The 25,028-nt window shown below is 40.9% G+C and overlaps 2 protein-coding genes across 5 annotated transcripts in view; both read left to right on the forward strand.

Moving 5' to 3' along the window:
* LOC138633300 (leptin receptor gene-related protein) overlaps positions 1-25,028 on the forward strand; it is a 174,482-nt gene that overhangs the window by 51,414 nt on the left and 98,040 nt on the right. The window lies entirely within an intron of this gene.
* LOC138633332 (low-density lipoprotein receptor-related protein 8-like) overlaps positions 1-25,028 on the forward strand; it is an 82,593-nt gene that overhangs the window by 339 nt on the left and 57,226 nt on the right. For all 4 annotated transcript variants that reach the window (XM_069719499.1, XM_069719501.1, XM_069719498.1 and 1 more), the window contains exon 2: positions 402-518. In XM_069719499.1, the coding sequence (XP_069575600.1) occupies positions 402-518 (117 nt within the window). The remainder of the gene's footprint in view (positions 1-401; positions 519-25,028) is intronic.

Raw genomic sequence — 25,028 nt, forward strand, 5'->3', positions numbered from 1 at the left:
GATTCGGGATGGGTAAAGCCTCTGCGTGTCTGTCATGTGTTTCCCGGCTGTGAGCATCCATACTGCATCAGAGGTAGTAGCTGTAGTAGCCCACGCTCACTGAATCTTTGTCTTCAGGTTTTGGAGAATTGTGTCGGACACACAGGGGCCTCCTCTGCTGCTGTTCAATATCCTGGAAAAAAAACAAAACAAAAAGTAGATCAGTAACTGAAAGAAAACAGACCATGACGCTCCCAGCGCCTCAGCCAATTGACCTGAATGAATGCTGAATAGCAATTAGGCATTCATTTGCAAATGACAGTTGAACTACTAGCGGTTACTACTCCGCTATATATCCGTTTGCTGCTCATCCATCTGGACGCTGATCTCCCCGCTTGTTTTTATTTATTTTTTTCATCCAGCAACTGATGAGTGTGAGGATGGACAGTTTCAGTGCAACAACAAAAGGTGCATACCGACCATCTGGAGGTGCGACGACGATGACGACTGCTCAGACAACAGTGATGAAGAAAACTGTCGTAAGTACTTAGTAGTTAGAGGAGAAATTAAATCTGTTAATTGTGAAAAAGCCTGTGATGTCTAAGGTGTTTCACAAATACCACACAATAACATCTTATTGCAATATAAAAGAATAGCTAAATCTTAAAATAATTGGATCACTTCAGCCCCCTTCATCCCTTTCTTGCCAGTGCGACCCATTACTGCCATAAAATATGCAGTAAAGCATAAAAACATTTCGGTATATTGTCATGGCCATCCAGTTAGTCATTTTTTTGTCCTTGGAAATTGCTGTAAAAGTTAAATAACATTACAATTTTGTCATGAAATTGCCCCCATCATCTGTTCATTAGAGCTTGACATCTGGTAAGGACTGGAATGTGTATGGAAGCTTCTGTCTGTTAATGAGCTGTGTTTTCTCATAATAGTAACGGTTATGGGCCAGAAAATGCACCCACATCTCTCCTAGATCTCTATCCTCTCATCATCTAGTATTATCTTTCATGGTGGATGAGCTATTCTGGTGGCATTTTATCTACTGTACTATTCATCCATTGTTCATTAGTAGAGTTGTAGAGACATTCGAGGGTTTGTAAAGCGGCACAAGTGAAATCATACTTTGAAAGAGGAAGTGTGTGTGTGTTTGCCTCAGGCCACGAGTGTGAGCAGGTGATTTCATCCCTTCTACTTCCGACATATAGAAAGCTCAACAAGCGTGTTTCCTTAAACTGCGGGTTGATTGGGTGGAACTATTTTCCAATCATCCCCAAATAAAAAGCTGTCCAGGTGAGAGACAGATTGCGTGACGCTCTGGTCCATCGCACAAAGCTCTGACAGGTATCTTGGATGTGTTGCTCTGTGCGGAAATAATAGAATTCCACTTTCCTTTTTGACTGCGAGCCAGTGGCCTATATTTCGGAAGAATGCTCGCACTGAAACCAGTGAAGTTGTGCCAAAGCCGTAGCCAAGCTCTGCATGTTTGCTGCGCTGCTACGTTCCTTTGTGTCTGGGTTAATTGTGGCTCGGGAGGAATTCTTGCACCTCCTACATACATGCTCTCTATATTTTTCCTTATACCTGCTTCCGTTTGTCTCTGACAAATCCCCTCCCACCCCACCCACACACCCACACACACCCACACACACACACACACACACACCCACACGCACACAGACCTGTTGTGTACAACCACCTCCTCATGTTTGACTGTATGTGTTGCCAGTTTTTTCCCGGTCTCAGAAACCAGCAGGATGTGTCCTCGGGCATGCAAAGGAAAACAGGTCATTTGGAGCATCTTTGTTCCCTAAAACATTCATGTATCACTGCTTCACACACACACACACACACACACACACACACACACACACACACACACACACACACACACACACACACACACACACACACACACACACACATGATGTTTGGACAAAATCATTACTCGTGACAGGCTTTATTTCTTCTATATTTCTTTCTTGAATGAAATAGGAAATTGTTGAGCTTTTACTTCCCCCTTTGTGTTTTCCATCACATAGCGCCTCTGACACATTTAGGGTTTGAGTGAAAACTCTCCTCCTGAAAGCCCTTTAAGCTGAGCCTACTGTCAGTCCTCCATTTGATGATTATGACAGTGGAGCATTACTTGCCATTATATTAGCGAGTGGCCTTCACTTTGTGTCCATTTCCTTTCCTTGTGTGGCTTGCTGGATCTGCGTGGGCAGGCGGATACAGAGGCTGGTTTGTCAGAGCAGAGACAGCTCTGTTTCTGCACTGGCATCCTTGTAGTGTTGGAGCACTGATAGGATATTAGCTGTTAAGCCTTCCCTCTTGCACACGGTGCGGCTCTGGTAATTTCTTAAAAGATGTGTTACTATTAAAGTCATCGTCACAGGTTGCTTCTGTTAGCCCCTTTCTCCACCTAAAGAGGCTGAAAGGCAGTCAGTGTAGTGTAGTGAAGTGTAAACCTGTATAACATATGCTAGGCAGAGGGAGAGGCCGGTGAGGATTTAGCTCGTACATACAGCAAATCCATGGCCGAAATTACACAGCCAGTTTCTTGTTGACTATGAGTTGATCGCATTTTTTAAATGACGTGTCTAAAAAGCTGAACGGATGGTCGCACTTTTTTTCGTGTATTTGTGTTCACAGCGTATTAGTTTGCAGCACTATGCCAAGCCACAGAATCCAGTGACTGAATGCGTGCAACAGACCATGGTTATGAAATATGCTGACTGGAAGAAACCTGTGCCGCAGCTCCTTATTTGTCATGCAAGTGTCACCTTTCTTACCTGACTGGTGCTGGTAGTTGAACCTTGCAGAGCAGGTGTTAAGCTCTTAAAAACACTGATATTTCTCATGCCAGTATCGTACCCTCGATGCACAGTGATCCCTCTCCATCCTCCCACCCTGTTTCCATTAACCCCATCCCCCACCATTCCACCCCCGGACTGCACTCCCATCTCTCCGTCCACCCCACCATCCCCCATCATCAAACTCTATTCCCCAGTGGCCAGCAACACGCTGCGCGCACCCTTACATTCATACATGCTTAATTGCACTCATAAGTATGCGTACACACAAGAAGGGACCAGACGCATGGCAGTCTAGATGCATACAATCATAAACATAAGTAAATGTATATCAATGAACTCTTGTTCAACTTTGTGACAAGTTGAATGAACCACAGTGGAAACTGTATTGTTTACTGGTTGCATAACTTGCCTGGTGAGGATGAAAAGCAAAACCACGCTGCCTCTCGCCTCATCGGGAGTCGACACAGCAGTGGAAGCAACAAAAGAATTCTGCTTCGATTTTCTCAAAGGTAGATTTGTGCCGACTCTGAAACGGAGCTGCTGTTTAATCCTCATCCTGATTATGGCAGCATGTCACCCACTTTCCATCTATCCGTGTTCCCTTCAAAGTCCAGAAATGTCCACCCGGCTTTCTTCTCATCCTTGAATGTGGTAACGATCTATTTCATCCATCTTCATGAATATAACATTCATACCTGCCGGGAGGCCTTTCACATCGCCACGTAAAGCTCAAAGTCTTCTTTTGTTTCTCTCCACGAGGCCGAGTCAGCAAAAACGGTGTGCCTACTCTCTTTGTGTTCTTTTACCTAATAAATCCGCACAACTCCTTCTGAGGCAAACGCGCTTTTGAAAGGGCTGCCACCCCAGTACGCCTCCTGATGTCATTGTTTATTTCTTTATTCCAAAGCCTGGCAGCATCCTCTTCTGCAGAGCTGAAACCAAAAGTCTGCCAACACAACACATTTAGAAATGCAAGAAATACCCCTCCACTGTCGATTAATGCTTAGACCGCAGATGTTATTTTCTCGGCTCACATCCGACACATGTTGAGGTCAATGTCAAATCCTGAGTAGGAATCCAGTGTGCATGCATTTTTTTGTTTGTTTCAAGAACAAGTTGTGTATAATTGCATCAGTCAATATTGTTGCTTTTCTGTATGGCTGCTTGCTGAGCTCTTAAGAGGAAGAACGTCCTGCCTGCTAAAAGGCAGCGGAGATTTTCTGAGTATTTTTTCATAAATTCACTAGATTCACAATAACTCACAGGATTTAACTTTGAAGTACTGCCATTTAAAAAAAATTTTTTTTGCTTTAATATGCTTCAACTGTTTCCTTGGATTTAAAGACAGTACCTATTCAGAGGTAAATCATCTGTGTCCGATCTTCTGCATTCCATTTTTCAACCCTTTTCTTTTCAAAAGGAGAAATGCTTTTTTTTTTTGTTGTCACAAATCTCCTCCACATCTTTTAATGCTTACCTATTGTTAGGCCTCGTGTGACCTGCAACTCTGTTTGAACCTATTTGGAAGCATTTTGGCCCAGTTACCACCTGCAGTATCTTCTCTCCTCCTTTCTGGACTTGCACAACAGATGCCTACAAAAGCTGAATTCTGAAACTCGCTGCAGTTTTGTGACGCTCTGTTACGGTTGGCATTGATGAGTAGCTAGAGCACACGCAGTCCCAGTCAGCTCTTCTCTTTGCGAACTAGTGGTTCTGCTTTTTATTACCGGACGAGTTATTTTTCTCCCAGCTGTGTGGACACCACCAACCCAGGCAGTAATATCGACCGATTATACATGAGGAAGCAGATTTTCCACCGGCTGACATCTACTTGTAAATGCAGAGGAGAACCGCTGTGACGTGTGAAGTTCTGCTGTGTGTCATGGAAGTTTTGAGAAAAAGAGATGTGTTTTTGGAGTATTACAGTTAAAACCATTGGTCTGTATGTGTGTGTGTGTGTGTGTGTGTGTGTGTGTGTTTTTTCACCCCACAGACTCTGTGCTTCTTGTTTGTGTTGTTTGAAGCAACGTGTTTGACAGCAGAGACGATGTTGTCAGTGGTTGTTGATGATGTGGAACAAAAAGACAGTGGGCTGAAAATGTGTGAAGTTGAAGTGAGAGAAAGTGGGGTAAGAAATCGTTTTGACCCGCGGGGTGAGTCGGGAAGGTTGTTTGTGTTCCTATCAAATTCTCTCCATAATCTCCACGGCTTGTTGACAAGTGTTCACAGCATGGGAAGGATTATGCCTTTATCTCTCCACGCAATGAGGCATTTTTTTCCGTTGGGTCTGCAGTCAATTTATGTGCTGTTAGCTCACTTATCCTAATAGAACCTCAATTAGTGTAACACATTTTGATAGCCCTGATGAAGCAAACTTTTTATTGCAAAAACAGATAAATATTAAAAAAATTAATATATTAATTGGGTAAACAGAATTGTCTTCTCACCTATTATCTGGAGCCTTGATATTTTTTCCTGACGCAAGAAACTGCGAAAGTCTGTTTATAGAGAGAATATAAAGGGGATGTGAAACTGAAACTCGAATTTAATACTATTTGTATGAAGTAAAAATTATCCTGATTTTACTGCTATTGTGCACGTTTTAATTTTGAAGGAGGCTGACAGCTGTCGTACAGCCTTAACCCCTCTTCATGAGTGTTCTCTGGTTTGTACTCGGTGTGAAGATTGCCATTAACTTTCATTATGCTGAGTGGAGCTTCTTACAGCCCTGTAAAGCCCAACAGCCTTTATACAAGATGTTTTTTTTTTTTCAGACATAGTGGTGGTTTGTGCAAAATTTGTAGTAATTTAAAACATAAGAGACGAGTGACAAAGTGAAGGGCAAAAACCGACATCAGGTATCTCTGCAGTTATGTGTTGGCCCACCATCTGGAAGTCTTATTGGAGAGATCAACACCATTCTCTCAAAGAATCATCGTGTGATGTTTTGATGATGGGGAGAAGAGAGCTAACATCTAAGTCCAAAATCTCCCACAGGTGTTTGACGGGGTTGAAATCTGGTGACTGCAAAGGTCATAGCACATGGTCGTCAGATTCACATCATTTTAATACTCATCAAACCATTCAGTGACCCCCTCATGCCCAATGGATGGGGACATTGCCATCCTGGAAGACACCACTTCCTTCAGGATAGAAATAGTTTAGCACAGGATGAAGGTGATCACTCAGAAAAACTTTATTTTCAGTGACCCTTCGCTCTGAGAGGACAAATAGAACCCAAACTATGCCAACAATATAACAGATCCCCTCACTGTACATGTCAATCCTCCAGGTTTCGGCTTTAATTCCTCACCCATCTGTATGTCTTTTAGGCACTTGAAGAACCATGGTGCTTTTATATTTGTTCTCCTTTGGGAAGCTAGCAAGCTCGGGTAATGAAATTCCACACAGAAAATAGTTTAGTTTGATAACATTAGCACTAATGTCCACTCAATGTTACTTTTTGATTGTTACCTTTAAGTACTGAAAGTGTTCTGCATTGTAGAGAGGACAGGGTACAACTAGTGTGAGGTGTCAGTCGTTTGGTCTTTGACTCACTGTGAGTCCAGATGCTGTGATCCCAAATGAGCAGGCTGTCAAAACCCACTCAAAAATCAGTTAGATGTAAAAACAACAACAAAAAAAAACGTTATGTCTTTTTACATCGTCACCAAGTAATTACATAAGTTGAAGCAAACACCTAGAACATTCAGCATGCAGTGATTTCTTGGAAAAAAACACTCACACATTTAAATCAGCTTACAGTCTGACTGACGACACGTTTTCTCCCCGGCATGCACAAACAGTTCTGTTGATTTGCTGGCATCAGATGTAGAACACTTCGCTGAGGCCACTGCTCTGTTACAGCCTCATCCACATGTGTGTGTATATAAGTGTGACTGTGTTTGTTTGCCTGCTTGCTGGCCCTACTGGCCTACTGCCCTGTGTGTGCATGTCTCAAAGCCAGCTTGCCCTAAGTGATCATTAAGAAGTCTGCAGCTCCAATTGAGCTATTATCTCAGATTAGTGAGTGCCGCTATACAAAGTTGGAGGGAGAGAGGGAGGGAGAGAGGGATGGAGAGAGGGATTAATGTGGGGGTATAAAACACTCAGCCTCTTGCCCACATCTGCCATGTATTTATCTCCATTCCACTTGACTTTTTAGTTCTCAACATCTACTTTAAAAAACAACAACTCCCCACACAAATCTCTGTTCATATCAAAGGATATAAGAAGAGCTATTTCTCTGGGGATAGCGTGACTTGCCTCATACAAATTATTGTTGAATCGTTGAAAGACTGCTAAAGTATTAAAACAACAGTTTAAACTGTAGTCTGTGCATCAAAGGCTTTTAAAAATAATAATTGTTTATGTGGTTTCAAAACTGGATTCGGGTTTAATTGTTGTTAAATCTACGAGAACGTTATTGTACTGCTGCGAACCTAAGAGGTTTAAAATCCCAGATTTTGCATATAGTATCTCGTGGATCAGTCCCTTATATGTTATTTTTTTTATTGTCAATTAATGCAGAACCATGTATTCATTCTCTTAACAGCACAACAGGGAGCTTAAAGCGCTGCGGTGCATGTCAAGTCAAATTCGAGGTCGCGGATCTCAAGTGGTGGACAGTTTGGACAGTGTGTGTATGCATCTTGTAAAACATTATTGGTCCCTTGTTGAGTTCAGCTGGTTCTGAGATACAACCATTACATGAAAATGTTACAGATAAAGTGATGCTGCCACACATCACTGTAGTTTTTGTACAAGTGATCCAGCAGTGGGAGTGAAATGAACCCAGGTTAGCTTGAAAATCGATAAGACACATGCTGGATGTTTGAGAGCGGCTGCCTGCTCGGTGAACTCGGGCCCCGGGGCCACGGGCATCCAGGCAGACAGCGCCTTTCATTCCAAATCACTGTCAGAACCCCCTCCCAACCCCCTCCCCAACCCCCACAAGGGAGGATGTTGGCACACCTTAAAAACTGTGGCCCTCGGACTGATTTTGGTGAAAAATGCCACTTCATGTGACTCAGCAGGCGTGCTTATGAATCTTCGCCGACAGCTCGGGGGGCGTTGGGATTGGTTGAGTGTGGTTTGTGAGTCTCACTCTGTTTTGATTTATCTGTTTGTGCGCGAGTACGCACACTCATCACAGAACTACAGAGGACATGATGCGTCGCTGAAGTCAAGGCAGATTTACAGAGATCATCGGCAGCGCGCGCGCGCGGCAGTGCCACGGCAACCAAAAGCCCTCAGCCTCTTTCTCTTTATTGATGATTCAGTGTAGCTGGATGAATTATGAGCGTCACCTCCGCTCACACTGGCAACGTTCGCCTCCTCTTGTCCAGCTTACGTAGTGACTCATTACACCGCCACCATCACGGTGGTAAAGATTGGCGCGCAGGCTGTCGTTGCCTTGAAGTCACTCCACCTGCTAACATGTCTTCACCTTCAGTGCAGCCATCAGACCGTTGTGCCCACTGTGTGTAGGGCTGGATGATGTGGCTCTGAAAAAAATACCGCGATCTTTCAGGATATTTCCGCGATAACAACGTTCTTCATATGACATGGCAAAATAATAATAATTTCAAGAACAAAATAAATGGTATAGTTTTTTACGCCAGCATGTATTTAGAAGTTTTCCTTCAAATATTCAATAAAAAGTAACATTGCTGTGTTTTTTTTGTACATCTGATCCTTTGCAACCAAACATTTCCACATGACTAAAGTCTGTCCCCTTTTTAGAACTAACTCCTCCACTTTATAGCCACTTTCAGCCATGCTTGTTGTTGCTGCTGGTAAGTTACACATGCAACGTATGTCATACCGTTACGCTGCCTAAGAGTGTGACACCATTTCATTAACAAGTCACAATATTTCAAATATCATGATATGATTTTTTTTTATATACAAAAAAATATCAGTCATATCTTAAATGTTACGATATGGCACACTTGCTGTGCATCCACACTTTGGTCAGTTTCTCTCATCGAGTTATTGACGAGTTGGAAGAAGCTGATACTTCCAGTCATTGAGGAATAAGATGGTTTTATCCACTACAAAGCTGCACATTGAAAAACGAACAGGAAAAATGTATATTAATGCTTTAACTAATGCACTTACTTTAAGACCAGCGATATTCAATAATTCTTTATTATCATTAATTGTTATTTTATGTAAACTAACTCTTTATTGATGTAACTATTTATCTTCTTTTAGATAATCTCTTAATTATTTTCTTGAGTATTTTCTTTAGTTTGTAAAATGCCAGCAGTCATAAAAAAAGAGTTCTGAGAGCACAAAGTAAGGTCTTCAAATGTCTGGCTTTTCCTGAACTACTGTGAAAAACTCGGTGATATTGGATTTCCAATGGCGAGAAGAAGTGGAATTAGCTTCCCTTCCCTCTCGAGGAACGATTTGTGATTAATTTTCTGCACAAATGCAGAACTTATGAGCTAAACCTAGAAGTTAAATGTGGATTTAATCGTGTCAAACATTGCATTACCTGAACAATGATGGCAAAAAGGAACCGGCCATAAACTAATTTACTCAGCAGTGGAGCTTTAAGTGTGAGAAGCCTTGAATTCAGCCAGACAGGGACTATCAAAGGGCTTCCCTACAAAACCAGCCTCCCAATTAGCAGAGAGCTGGTTTTACTTGAGCTAATCAAACGTCGAGACGACATACGCATGATGCTTTACTCTCAGCTACGAGTGTAGATCTGTACACATTGTTTTTGAGTGGAAGAATATAACGTAACAGACTCAGACACCATTAAGTAGCTTTTCTGCAAAGGAATCTTTTTCACAGTCCTCTGCATGCCTTTTTTTTTGTTGTTATACTTGTACATATTTTTTTAGAAAAACATTTTCACTCATGTAAAATCTAGATTTGAAAGCCGCAGCCTCAATACGACTTTTTAATTTCCTTTGAAATGCTCTGTCATGTTTTAACACACATATAAACTGGGTTGTGTATGAACCAAATGGAATGAAAATGGTATCAGTAAGGGTTTGGAAAGGCTTAGCTTTTGTATGATTTAGATATAAATATGAAATATTGCAATAACCAACATCCACAAATCTTTCTAAATGATTGCAGCTTGATTTTAAATGTAAAAGGAAATTACTTTTACCATCTTTTCCATGTTTAATCACAGTGTTATATGAAGCTTTTACTATATTTCTGCAGGCCATCCAAAGAAAATCTCATCTCATATCAGAAAAGGTTAGCCACGCCTGTTTTAATTAGAAAGCTTATGTTTAAATCATAGTCTGTATTATAATTTAATGAGTATTCAAGATTCACACTGACTGCGTGTGTTTCTTGGAAGTGATAGGAAACATAAGCAGCAGCGTTAATGGGAAATGTTAGCTGGCAGATGGTTTGTATGAGTTGTACCTGACCTCATGTGCTTTGGGGAGGCACATTGTGATCAAAGCTCAGCAACTAAGCTCTGCCTGGAGATAGGTACGTCTTAAATGCACGGCCATCGGCCACTCACATGCACACACAGATATACAGGCTGCACACTAAGAGACACTCACTTTACACTTGAGCAAATGTGCACCATTTTATTAGTTTATGATGCTATGCAGGGGGAATAATGTAATCTCTTCTGACATGGATCACCAGAGAAAGAGGAACAGGTGATGATGAGCAAGGAAAAATGTAAGGAGAAGAAGAGTGTGGAGTCGAGCCAAGGAGGGTGTTGTTGTGGAGCGGGGTAGGTGGCGGGGAGGGGAGGAAGAGTGCTGCAGTGTCATTGATTTTAGAGTGGTTGTTTTGCTGTGCTATTGTCGTGATGCAGATCAGATAAAGTGTAGCTGATAAGACAGCCAGACAGCTGGAGGTCACCCGTAGTCTCTCCTTCAGAAAGGTCAAAGTTGAGGTTGCTGTTGTGCTGTACGGTGTCACCGTGTTTGTTATAAGGCGAGATATAGGAACCAGAGCCACCATAGCAATAGCTGCACCGCAAACAGGGCAGACAACAACAGCAACAACAAAATGAAGCTCTTCCTTTAGCCACAAAACTGAAAGCAATTACATCCCGTTTGGTTCGAATGAAGGCAAGCAGATCATCTTTCTGGAGGCTCCAACTCACTGTAGAACATCTGCTCATCCTATCAAACGGCACACTGCTGTGAACACCTGACATGCATGCAGCTTTCCTGTTTGAAGCTCATTTTCTCTGTTTAATGATCAGTCAAATGGTGGCAAAGCAGGTTTCCATTGTATTAAACCCCCCCAAAAAATCAATTGCATGCGACAGTAAAATGTCAAAACAATCAGTTATACAACCTAACAGACAAATCCCATGAATTGCATACACGTGTGTGTGCTGTTTATGGGGCAATTTATGTGAACTCAGTCTTAAATTAGTATCTTGAGAAGCTTAAGGTAACGTAGTACAAATCCCTTTTCCACAAAAGTTTGGACATTTTGTAAAAAGTGATAAAAACAAGAGTCTGCAATCCATTGATTATTTTAAACCTTTATTTAAAAGACAAAAGTGCAAAGAACAGATTTCCAATGTGTTCACTGACCGACATACCTGCAACAGACACGTTTCTCACGTCACCGTTCCTTTTAATTACACTGGATACAAAATTTGAAATCTTTTCTTTTTCTTGTATTTTTTTCAACCAAATAAAAGATCTAAGAAAATTAACGAATCATAGATTCTTGTTTTTATAGCATTCTGCAAAAATGTTCTTAAAGCAGGATTTGAATTTGTTATTTGTTATTATTGTTTGTGTTTTTTTTTTTTTTTTAAAGACATTGCATTATATACATTTATTGGTTTTGTTTTATCCACCTCGTACCACCTCCTCCAATAATAAGACTCTTAAGAACTGCTTTCTTTTTCAGAACCATACAGCAGAAATCTTGCTTTTTAATCCAGTACCACGTCCTACTTTGTCTCTCGACACCACATATATTATTACAGGGTAGAAAAGGAGCGAAAAAATGCCCCAGAAAAACCTTTATTTAATTGTCTCATGCAACATGAAGCTGCTTTTGCATCTTAAAGCTGCAGCTTATTTTACATACTGCATTGTGAATGTGAAAAATGTCATGATCTTGGCATTTAAGCCCAAGCTTGCATTGGTTTTATGCTAGAGGCTTTAAAAGTGGCTTTTGTAGATGCAAAGATAGAGCTAACCAATTCAAGAAGTGATGAAGACTTGCGCAAATTCTTAAACTATTTCCAATGTCATACTGTCAAAGCCATGTCACGTACCTGTATGTTGTAGAGTTAATGCCAGTGTGGTTGCTTGATTAGTCCACCAAGTAGTGCGTTAAATCCCTTCTGTATTGTGACATTTTGGACTTCAGGAATGTAGACCAATGCCGCTGAAATATTCTTCAGCCCATTAAGGCAGAAGTAAGATTTTTATGAAAAAAGCTAATGAATCACTTCACTGTCACTGTTTCCTATTAGTTCAAATGAAGCCAAGCGAAATGTTAAATCTCCCATGTGTAACAAATGTACCGTGCTTTTAAAGGAGCCATCTGAGCTTTACATGCATGAAAGAAAGTATTGTAAAAGAGCAAAGCTGCTGTGTCACCTTCAGTTTGCAAAAAGACTTGGAGATGTAGTGGTTTTATTCATTCTGACCCTGTATTCAGCCGACGCAAAAATATATGGTCTGCAAAAAGATTAGCGCTACGACGCAGAGCTGTGTCTGGAAAGAATAATGTAAGGTGCTCGGCTAAGACTATTAATTATTTACTTGTAGTTTTTATTACTTTAAGTAATTTTCTGGGCTTTGCAGCAAATATTCAGACCCCACGTACAACACCTCTATGATCCTCAGGGCTAAAAGGTGTTCTCTATCCTGTGATATTAAATTTAAAGCATTGCACAGCTTTTACAGACGCTGCATTGTGCCACTTTGCTAACACTCAGCCACTCTGATGATTAGAGGGAAGCCTTTAGTCACAGTTTGAGTAATCTGTTTTTGTGGTGGGTGGCTGCTGAATTCTTTGATTGGACAGCAGGTATTCGGTGGGCCCACACTTAAAGAATATCGTCCGTCACAGTGTCTATCAGTAGCCTTCTGCGACTGTGTCCAAGTCTGAATCCGGTTTGCTGTTTTTGTGTTTAAAGAAGAGACATTTTCAGAAAGAGAGACAAAGTTTGAAGTTTGAGATCCAGAGAAACAGAAGAGCTTCTCGCTCATGTGCAGAAGTGAGCTAATGTGCGCGTGAGCGTGCGTGGTGTTTGCGCGTAACTGTCGGGTTGTGATCAAACAGCAGCTGGGACAAAAATCTGAGTGTGTCTTAATTACGCTCTCTTGTTGCTAGGGGCAGATTTTCTAGAACAAGAAATTTGACCTCGGGCAGTGTTACAGTTATGTTAATTTCCGTCTGCAGTGGGAAATGTAAAATCTGGCTCTCAGTGGCTTGTCACAGCAATTTGAATGCCGTCGTCTTCAGGCCAGCGAGGGTCTCTGAAAATTTGGTCTGCAGCTGGCATTGTGTTTCGTGCCGTTGGAATCAGGTCTTTGCGAGAGAGAAAAGAAAGGAGGCGATAGCAGAGAGATGTGGCTCATTCTCTGCACAGGGTAAAAGGCTAATCTCCCAATTCCCATTACAGTCCCATGGTTACTAGACAGACACCATAATCCAGTGTGGCACATATTCCATGTACAGGAGTGAATCTGCTGTAGGCTCTCCAACTGTGTTTGGATGCTGTGACTGAGAGTGGCGTGCCGTTTTTAAAAAAAATATTTATTCTAAAGTCCTGTAAACTGAAGATGAATATTGGAATTTGACAGTAATAAGAACAGACATCAAACTTTCTGAAGGCTCTTAAAGATATATTTAAAAGATGAATTTATATAGTCTAACATCAGCAATCTGAATGAGAGAAATCTTGTGACTCAAATGTCCATAACAAACAGCTCTCGGTCCCTTTTACACTTGGGTAAAACCTAGATGTGATTTCTTTTACCCGTAGCCACATAAATACAATATATACAGTAGGGCTGAGTACCGAACTTTGATTGGTTTTTAGCATTGACCTGATTGGTTTGATTGTATCAAGCATCGAAAAATGTCTTGTCAGGTGGTACCACATTTTGATACTTATGCTACATCCACATGTTGGTTTTGGTTTGGACCTAATCTAAAACCTAATCCCAGCCATGGTTGGCAGCGCGACCTGAAACTCGCAGTGGGACAGTTTTTAAAGACTGGACAAGCTTTGATATGATTTGAGAAGGATGGATACTTTAACTGCTGTTATCACAGGAGGGTCTGTTCATTTCCACAGATCGCTGACTGACCTAATTACACTCGGAAGGAGTGAGATCATGTAGGGATGTTTGGAGAGTTGGATGGATTTACACCTTTTCTATATCTGGCCAGAAAGTGTCTCACGTTCACATTTCACATGGATTTTTTTTAACGAGCGGTGTGGTGGATTGCGATGTTGTCAGTAAGGTGGTCTATGTTTTGTTTGGAAACATTACCATAACATTTTGTGAGAGAATGAATCCAAATAACTTCGGTGATCCCCTGATTGTTCTTCTAGCACTACAATGGGGATGACATTTTTTTTGGTGACTGCTAATGGATAGATTGCCATGAAATTTGGTAACTAGCAACTGCAAGTATTGTCATTATGAGTGTGTTAGCATGCTGATGTTAGTATTTATTTAAATGCTGTGCCTAATTACAGCCTCACAGAGCTGTGAACAGGGCTGCAGTCTCTAAAATCAATTTTACTCAAGAAGAGCCACCAGCTATTTCACTGTGGCAGACGTTATGGATTGTGTCAGTCAGATCATAATGGTGAGTGATGGCATTTGGTCCTGGTGTCATAATTACTTTTGACAGATGAATAATGATTGTTAAGAAGAGTGTCTCCTGTCTTACAGCTACAGTGAAACACTGAGAGGAGATTATTTAAGTGAAGGGGGAAAACGCTTTGGGACTCTCTTCATTAATTTCCATTCTTCTGATCGCTGAGCAGTTCAGAGTCTCATTTCTGAGTCAAACTTCTTCTGAAATTGCTGTACAAGCCTTTGTGTCTTTATACCAATGCCTTCAGGTAGAATAACAGTGTACAGTGTGTGCTGAAGCATAGGCCCACTTCAGATGGTATTTGTCAGCCTTCAGTTTTTTAAACATAATGCTGCATTATTACTGCATTATTGCACTCAACAGTAAGCTGTGCTGATATTCTCTCTCAAGATCTTGTGTGAGGCATCTGCTTTTAAGCTCTGATTTATTCTTAGTGTCTATTTAAGATTTATTTTATAACCTGAAAACTAAGTCTATGTAAACAGATAGTGATTCTAAAGATGCAGCTTTTTGAAGACATTTTGTAGTTTGGAGAAAGTGAAATTCTGTCTTTTTCTTTTAGAGATATCTGCCTTTAGCATGTTTCTGAACCCCTGCTGTGCCATTAGTAGCCGATAGAAAAATACTTTTCCTGAATACCTGCAGGGTTAAGGCGGTGTGAACAGCTTGAGTGTGAAGCAAAGCATTGCAGAGGAAGATTATGTGTGTGCAGTTAAGCTTTCCTGTATCACGAAAGGTTAAAAACAAGGAGCCTGATCAATATATCTCTGAGGAAAAGGTCTGGGTAGACTGCTATGATTGTGTTGAGAAAGACCTCAGGACTCAATAACAAACAGCAAACAGAACCGAAGGTTGCAGCCTCTGTGGAACATATATATATATATATATATGTTACGTTCACCAAGTTCTTGGTTTGAACTCCAGGCTGCAGACTGTGTTGTTTTATGAGGATGGAGCATCTGGCTGCTGTGTTGATTTGGAGTCATTTCCAGCGAAGCGTGCAGGAGAGGCTCTGGAGAGAAGGGCAGCGGAGAAGGTGTCAGCTGTTTGGCTGAGTAACCCGTCCTCGAACTGTGCGCCTCTGTGTTTTCTAGACCAGGGAGACTTTATTACCAAAAACTCATGGGCAGGTGACAGACTGCACCAACCGTCTTGTCCCCGTTCATTTGGATGCCACTTCATTTGGAAGGTTTCCAGCTATAACCCAGATTTGTGCTGCAGTACATTTCTTTGGCAATGCATCATTATCTGCAAAGGTTTGTGGTTTTGCGTGGGAACTGTTCGAAAATCAGCCCTTTATCTCTTACCGCAAGAGGCCCATCCATCTGTGTAGTCGGATTAGTTTTATTTTGAAGGCTCCTGGTTTTCTGCCCTTTTCTGATAAAAGTAGGATTTGAGGCTGCGCTCACCAGCTCCGACTGTGGAAGAGTGCAGATGATCTGACCCTTGCCGTGGATTTAGAAGCAGCAGTCGGGGCTTGTTCCTGCAAACACCTGCTGCTTAAACCTTGCCTGCTTCCGCCGCTGTACACCGTAATTAGATTTCTTTTGCCAAATTGCTTTATTTCACTCTAAACACAGGTTTCTCACAGAAAAGCTCAGTAATTGCTCATCTCTTCATTGCAGTTACTCATGTTTCAGGGTGGCACAAGTGTTGGCGCAGGAAAATCACAGATGCTAGTTCAAGCAGGACATGAAAGTCATCGGTGCCAGATCAGCCACAAATCACATTCAACACATTCAACAAGGTGGTTCATGTACCCCTGCTGTTTCTACCTGCTTTTGCATTCCCTAAATCACACCTTCCTCCTGTGTGGTTCCTGTCATCTGTTTCTGGGGGGGCGTTTTTCTCCAAGCTGTGTCTTCAGTATTCCACTGACATGTCTGCCGGGCTCTGTTCTGACACTGTTTGATTGTGCTCCCCACTGAATCATTAACCGGCTGCTGGATTTCACATCGGGAACACCTCAGAGAGCAGAACCCGTACCGCCAACACGAACTGTGTAACCACATGTAAAACAATTGTTTTAATTCCATAACGAGATGCAAAATTCCTGGCTGAATCTAGGTTAAACTTTCCAGTACAAGTGGTAATTACACAGTACTGCATGACATTACAGCGTGGTTGCATCACTGATGCAGCTGTAGAAACATGAGCTGTAAAAGTGGTACAGTTTAATCTGAAATGTGGTGTGTATTGCATCTATCATCTCCTGCTGTCTGTTTTCATCTCCATTCTTAAATTCAGATCTTTTGTATTTAGAAATATTTAAAAAAGTCACATGTGCACTATGTATGTGTTCACAGCCATGTACTTTGTAGATGGACCTGATATCTCCCACTGATATGAATACCTTTCTACTCATTAACAGTTCACAATAACCAAAAGTATCAAGTTGCATCAATTTGATATAACACATCCAATGAGATTTGTGTTAAATATGTAGTAAAAAATTAAATGTCTGTATCACTTGAACACTTTATTGAGCTCAGCGGGGTGTGGTAACTTTCTCCCCTGTATTTCATAAAGTCTCATTCGCTCTTTCTATTTTATTAAAATAATTGATCATCTTTCATTCATGTCCACAAAGTTGCATAAAAAGATTATTTGCCTCATTTAGTAGAAGCCCATGTGTGCAGAAACTCGATTGTACCTTTAAACTCTAAAAATGTCCTACTTGTCCAGAATGACACGAAATCCCCCTTTCACCGTCAACTGGACTTAATTTAATGTGTTCAGCATGATTTATTCTACCACATGTTGAGTCCCCTGTAGAGTTGGCCTTCCCTTTAGTTTTCCCTATATACCGGTACAGTCTGTTGCAATGAAGATGCCAGCTTGTCGGAGAAAAATGTCGACTTTTGGCTGCAGGTCAAACAAATTTTGCTTCGTTAAAGCAGAAAACACAGGAAGAAGGGTGTAGCAGAAGGTCAGACCCGTGGAGCGGGCGTCATGCAGTGAAGGGAAGTGTGTGTGTTTGTGTGTATAGAGTACGCTGATATTCAGAGCAGTGGCAAGGTTTTCTCGTAACCAGCAATGTATGTGTTATCTTGGCAACATTCGTCAGTTTGCTTTCACTGCTCTGCGGTATTCTCTATGCTATGAGGGTGCAGAGCGAAAAGGAAGTAGACCGTCGCAGCAGTATGAATAAAAAAAAATGTCGTTCGATAAATCAAGATTTGCAGTGGTTATACTGTAGATGTATCCTGTTGCTTCCTCACAGATGCGGTAGACGACCACCCGCACCTCTGTCTGATATTGCTCTGTCATACTTCAGGCTTCAAGGTAAATCTCTTGGGCTTTTGCCAAGCTGATCCTAAAAAACTTCAGTATAAATCATTCGCGGGCTCCCTCAACGGAAGGAACTTTCCTTACTGAGGCTGCCCTGCCTCTTGCTGGGTCAGGACGTGTTTGTGCCAATGTGACCCGACAGGGAGAGAAAAAAATATGTTGGTTTTAGGAGGCTTAGGGCTATAATTAGCGCAGTATGTGTCTTTGACCAGCACACAAGGTCGGAGGAAATGCTGGATTGTGAACAGCTCTAAGTAGCCTTTCTTACCTCTGGCATGCTGCAGGTCTGGTGATGCAGATCTGACTTCAGGCTTCATGAGTTGAGTAATTATGTTGGAAATGGAAACTACAATAAATTGAAAATGGCTCTTGAGTTTAAAATTTTTGAAAAGCCATTAAATTGTTAATTTTTAAAAAAATAATTTCTCTAAATATCTTCTTGTCATAAATAATATATTTTCCTCATGTTTTTACCGGAACCCGCCAGAAGGTGGCTGTAATATACATAAAAGCTGTTTGATAACCTCCATTAAGCGACAAAAGGAGGAGAACAGGAATGTTTCACAAACGTGTTTGGAGCTGTGCGAGTAGATGCTACAATCTTAAACAGCAGAAATGTGTAGATGGCGACAACCGTCCAAATGTTCTGTGTGGAACTTCTTCAAAAATCCAAACAGAACGGAGGTGCACTGAAATCTCTATGATGGCTAAGGACGTGCTTCTCATCAGCTTTGGCAAAAATGAGGGTTTTTCAAGTTTTTTGACATTTGTTGAATCCAAGTTCACAGCATAAGTGATTCTGTTTCTCTTTGTGTGTGCATGTGCAGTGGGTGGGGTTAGTGGGGTCTTTTACCAGCGGCGACCAACAGTGATGTCACCCATTGGCATTGGTTTGTGAGCTGGGGAGGAGTTGAGCGGTGGATCTGAATAGATCTGACACTACTTTCCGCCTAGTTCCCCACCGACATCAGGACAGCAGAAACTGTACATCTTCCGCCGCAAACTAAAAACACACCTCTTCAGACTTTACCTTGAACAGTAGAACTTTAGTAGCACTTAAAATGACGCTTACTGATAGAACTTTGTAGTTTGGCTTTCTTGAAGAAATTGTATTTACTTGATTCCTGTTGTTCTGGATTTGTACCCTCATGGTTGAAATGCACTTATTGTAAGTCGCTTTGGATAAAAGCGTCAGCTAAATGAAATGTAATGTAATGTTTAATATTTTCAATGAATATATGAGTGTAGCTGATTAATACTGAGTAATGTAATGAGGGCGGTGCAGTTAGTACATAAGTCAGTTTATCGGGCCACATTTCAGTTCACTTCCATTCATAATACAAAATTTGTCCTTAAAGGTACAAACTGGAAATTATGATTATATACAGATTAAAAGAAAGGGGAAAAAGTTTGAAAGACACACAAAGGTTGATGACAGTCACCAATCTCTGTTGCAAGTGCATCATAATCACAAAATATAGTGACCATCGCGATCAGCTCAACTGTTGATGAGTTTTATGGCTTCTGTAGTGAGATGTAAAAATATTACTTGTCTTTGTTTCAAATAGCGACAACTTGCCCAAAATAGAATAATTAATGATCATCTACTGTATTTTATATTGTGTTAGAGAATATACTCTTAAAATAGAAATGCTTTGCTCTCACTATCTTTGTCAGTATTACTAAACCAACAATTGGACGAAGCCGTTGCCTAGTAACAGCCGGAGAGACCCTCATGTCTCAGCGTGTATATTGTCTCATAATTCATTCAGTGTCTCTGAACTTTTTGTGACATTTTCTTCGTTGATTTTCTTCTGTTTCCCTTTTCCTCACAGACATAAAGAAACATCTTGTTGTTTTAGGACTCTGCTATAGATTTTATGATTATGCATATTGAGGTGTAGCATCAGATCAAATATTTAAAAAATAACACACTTCCTCTATCCGATCTGACTCATGTTTAGTCACTTCTATTTATAAATCCCACATCACCCTAGATTTGAATAATAGCTCTAAAACAAACAAACAAAAGGGAATCTATCCATGGTATTAAAGCAATTACAGGTTATTAAGTTTTCAGCTAGCCTATGCAGCTCTGTGGAGGGTAACCAATCTGATGTCATACCTTTAGCTTTATCTTTAACATTTGATTTGCTCAATTTGTCCAAAAGGGCAAAATGTACAGCGAGAGAGGAAGAAAAAGAGAAATTGAATGTGTGGATGCCACTATTCTGTGGCTCTGTGCATTAAGATCGATAGTCTATCTACCCGTGCTGACTTAGATTCCAATACTATGTGGTACTTTTTTGCCTTCTTGTTGTCTCTGGTAGCTCATTGCTAACCACACAAACCTGACTGACAGGAGGCAAAACGTAGTGACTTGTGTTATTGACAGATGAGGACAGATACGTGAGTCAGGAGGAGAAATGATTTACTTACTCCAAGGACATGTTTTAATTCATTCAGCTACATGGGGCTTCTAGGTTTGTACTAACAGTCACATTATAAATCTAAATTAAAATTTAGTAATTAAATATTTCTGAAGAAATCAGAACACTCAAATTAGCCTAATTGAATTCCATTATCATTTGTGAGAAGACATTCAATAACAGCTTGTCCCAGGTCTTGTTGGTGCCAAGCTGTATTTTGTATGCGACCATGATATCCCATTAATTTCAGAAGGTTTAGTCATTTACATGTTGGTTTAACCCAACAGGATACATCATGTTTCCTGCTTTGACAACACTCCCCTACTTCACTCTGGGCTAATGAGGCCATTTGTCTTCTTATACACAGGAGAATGTGCTTATCACTGCATTACCTATTAAGCTTCTCGTGGCCTCCAAAATGAAAGAGCTGCCATTAATATCCTTCATGGTAAAAAAAAAGAAGAAATCTTCAAGGAATTAGGGTGTGTGTGTTTATGTGTGTGAATGTCAGATGACAAAAGGCGCTCTGCTTCTGCTGAACATCACTGAATGGTTGACTGAGCTCCGTTCTTGACAGGGTACTTTAAGATGTTCATCCAGCAGCCCCACACTCACATATACATATTCACACTAAGATTTGACCAATTAGGGTTTTTTAAATTTTATAGCTTCATATTTTGTGCCAGTTTGTGATACCATTGACTACCTGGATGTTGTTGATCAAATGGTATACTTTTCACCCTGAAAATGTGTGATATTAAAAATCAGCCGAGGCTTTGTTTAATAAGGGTAAAGGCAATATTTGAACAATCAAAGTGCATGGTGCAAGTGCATTCAGGACACTATTCTTTTACTAATGAGCCCTTCAAATAATAGTAAAATACTGCGCAATTGACTTGAGACCACGTTTTTTTTATTTTTTATCATTCACTCCCTGCTGCTACCAATGGACTAAAAATGCAGCTGACCACAACTTATTTTAAGACCAACATGTCCATGGGCACTCAGATAGATGGGTTTAAATTTGTTATTGTATGATGGATGTCAAAATGAGAACTGCGTCATTGTGAAACCAGCAAAGAAGCTTGCGTTGCACTTGGTTCTGCTTTGTGGCAGATGAAACATAGAGCCTCTAGTTGTGGGTCTCACTGCCTGCATGACGTGTGCACGACGTGACACACGTCTAAAACACAGATGGCTGTTCTAACCTGTTAACGTAGGGGTGGAAATATAAATCAAGAAATACTGCGACCGCCATGCACGCACCACGCAGGCAGTGTGTCGCACACAGAAGAGTTTACAGCCATGCTAGCAGCTGTGCTTGTTAAAATGACTATGCTGTTGTTTATAGGTATGATGTTCACCGTCTCAGTTTAGCTTAGCATGCTCAGCATTTGCTGAGTATTAAACACAAGGTAGAGCCGAGGATGATGGGACATTTTTTTTTACTGTAGTTTTGCTGGTGTAGTTGTGAAGTGACAGGAGATTTTTCTACTGTCTCTGGTTCAGGAGATCATTTAAGAAAATGTAAATGTAAAGTGGTCGACCTACTGGCCAACCAACCGTGTCATCAAACCACGTAGCTATGTTGGCAAAAAAAAAAGTAAGCTGGTTAGAAGCTCCTCAAGGAAGGAGGAAGATTTTATTCCAATTTTTCCAGTCTGACACCCCTGCTGCTGAGGAAAATCAGATATCAGTCACATCGGCAGTGAGCAAAACTGACTTCTCTATGTCTGATATTCATACCGAGCTCAGCTTCAACCAAATGTAACAGCAAAACCATACTTGATATAAGTCTGACAAGCACATCCACATCAATGGTGTTCAGGAAAGATGAAAAGGAGCAGAAGCAGTGAAATGTTGACAACATCGGCCTCAGAGGAGAAAGCTCCAGGTGGAGCTGCCGGAGCGTGGAGCGCCTTCCCACTTTACCTCCACCCGGAGACATCCCATGGCTGGGTGAGCTCCCCTGTACAGGGCCCTCATTCTGTCTGTGTCACATCCAATTTGTAACGCTCACGATCGGTGACTCGTACACAACACTGGATCGCTATTGTTTTTGATTTTTCTCCGATGAACTAAGATCTGTGTCTCTGTTTTAAAGTCTTTCTTTTTTTTTTTTTTTTTTTTTGTAGAACAGGAAGACTCGGTGTGTCTGTGTGTGCCAGTGAGTGGTTTACATGTGTGCGGTGAACGGCAGCGGGATTTACATTCAGTAAACGCTATCTCTGCCATATACAGTACAGTAATATTTCCTGTTTTCATTCAGTATCACGCATTCCATAAAGATTCCATAAAGCCATATTACTTTATCACTCTCCATCTTTGCCACTATTACTCACTTCTGTTATTCCTCTGCTTCCTATCTAACACCTTGCCTTCTTCTTGTAACTCTCCCCTTCAGCCCACCCTCACGCTCACCCCCTCCCATGAACATTTCCAAACTTCTCCTAATTAAAACAGAAAGTCATTCCAAGCATATGGCAGGAGCTGGCCTGGGTAATTATTGCCAAATGAACCATGGCCCCTGTAGACTCTGACGGAAATCAGCAGCGAGCTCAGTTGGATGGAGTGAGGAGCTCAGTTCGTCAGAGAAAACCGCACGACGTGGGCTCATTTGACCTGTAGGGGCCACGCACCGGCTCAGCGGGAGATTTTCAAAGACTTTGTAATGCCATCAAATAAAGACTTAAGCACAGTCTTAACAAGCACACTGCTTCCAATTCTCAATTCTGCCCTCGTCTCTCTTTTTCGTTCATCTCACGGGAGTCAGATTAATTAACACAATATTAATACCCATGGACGGATTTGGAAGTACAGGAATGAGGGGTTTGTTTGGGAAGTCAAAATGTTCGACTTGGTCCTGAATATGAATTTTAATATGCTGTATCTTTGAGGATTTGCAGGAGAGATCTTATGAATCGAATTACTCTGTTGCAGGAGGTGTGAGGCCTTTTAAAGCTTGCATTATGCCACTGGGTCTATCTGTTGTATCTCTCGCTCTCCTACACTGCCAAACCTAAATGACTGATGAACACATTTTTAACATATGCATGTGATGTGCATGCGTCTGTGCGTTTTAGGAAGCACAGAGTTGGCATTTTGTTTTAGTAATGTGAGCACACTACTAATGAGTTTGCACACTTGAGGGAGGCGTTGGTTAAAAGGATGTCACAATCCCCATTTACCACCTAATCATCTGTCTTCACCTTTAATAAAGGCCTGTATTCCTGCTCTCTAATGAGGACATAAGTAGCACTTAAGCTTCACCCCGAAAACCCACACACTTTATGTGATTGAAGAAAAACAACCACCCAATGTGTTTGCTTTTTTGGGGCGTTAAACTGAGACAGAGGCTTGGGGTTTAGGCAAATGGAGTAAACAAAGAGGGAGAGACCTCCGGTTGAAAGAACAAAGGGAGAAGAGGGGGAGTCACAGTGAAAAGGAAGTGTTTGTCTCAGTGTTGTAATGGGGTCGGTTCGTAACGTTTTGCTGAAAAGGCGAGAAAGAATGTTAATTTCCAGAGTTTTTAAGTGAACGAAACCAGAGTCGGTGACAAACGCATTTCCTGCTGAGATGTACGTCCTATTAGAGCAACCCTATTAACACACTTCATAATTTCTTTTAATAACGTCAGCGAGCCAAGAGGAGCCGTTATTGGTTTGACATTGGCACTTTGACACCGGATATATTTTAAAAACGGGGCAGTTAAACAAGATTTAGAATCAGAGACAAGCAGTTTATCATAAGTGGCAGACTTATCACATCATCTATAGCGCTCTGGTGATCCATACTGTAAATGTGAGAGTGTGCTTAGTTAAATCTCTATAGATGATCCAGCCTGTACTGTCCATCTGTAATAATTGATGGAAGAAGATCTGTATTCATATAAATACTTCAATGCTCATCTAGAAAGTGCAGGGTAGAAAGTAGAATTGAATCAATCACAAATAAGTTAGTAAGCAACAGTTCACTTGATACAAGATTAGATTTTTTTTTAGGGACACTTATAAACAGTATTATTTATGTAACATGGTGCATCAGCTGGTTGTAGTTTTAATCTTCCTTTTTCAGTTGCACTGCCTCTTACTCTACAAGTTAACTTAAAAAGTGATGCAGCTTTGGAAAAGAAAGAAATGTGTACTATTATACTAAGTGAACTCGCTATTGAAACATGTAATAAAACTTGTGTTTGCCTTTTACCTCATTAATTACCTATTATTGATGATGATTCATTAATTCCTGGATTCTGTACATCACAATCAATTTTAACTGAAGATTAATTGTCACACAAATAATTGCGATTACCGCTTAAATGACCTTTTTCTATTAATGTTCTGCCACTGTACAATAAGACTAATCATAGTTTAAAGATACATCGACAGAGACATTTATTGTTTGTGGTGTTTGGCTTTGCAGCTAAATTCATGATGTTGATATCAACAGAGGCGTTAATTCTCCACTCGTGTGCCATTAGACCAAAAGAATGATCTCATTAAAAGATCATCAATCAAACTTAGTGTGATGGATGGAAAGATTACATTTCTGTTAGCATCACAGCAAGAAGGTTCCTGGTCTGAACCTACCTGCTGGTCAGCTGGGGTCTTTCTATGTTCTCCCTGTGTCTGCGGGGTTTTTTCTCCAGGTGCTCTGGCTTCCTCCCAGTTTAAAGACACATTGGGTT

The sequence above is a fragment of the Brachyistius frenatus genome, unplaced genomic scaffold (assembly GCF_029030835.1).
Source record: "Brachyistius frenatus isolate BFR_SWC_R1_liver_20210118 unplaced genomic scaffold, ASM2903083v1 Contig_215, whole genome shotgun sequence".
Lineage (NCBI taxonomy): Eukaryota > Metazoa > Chordata > Actinopteri > Embiotocidae > Brachyistius > Brachyistius frenatus.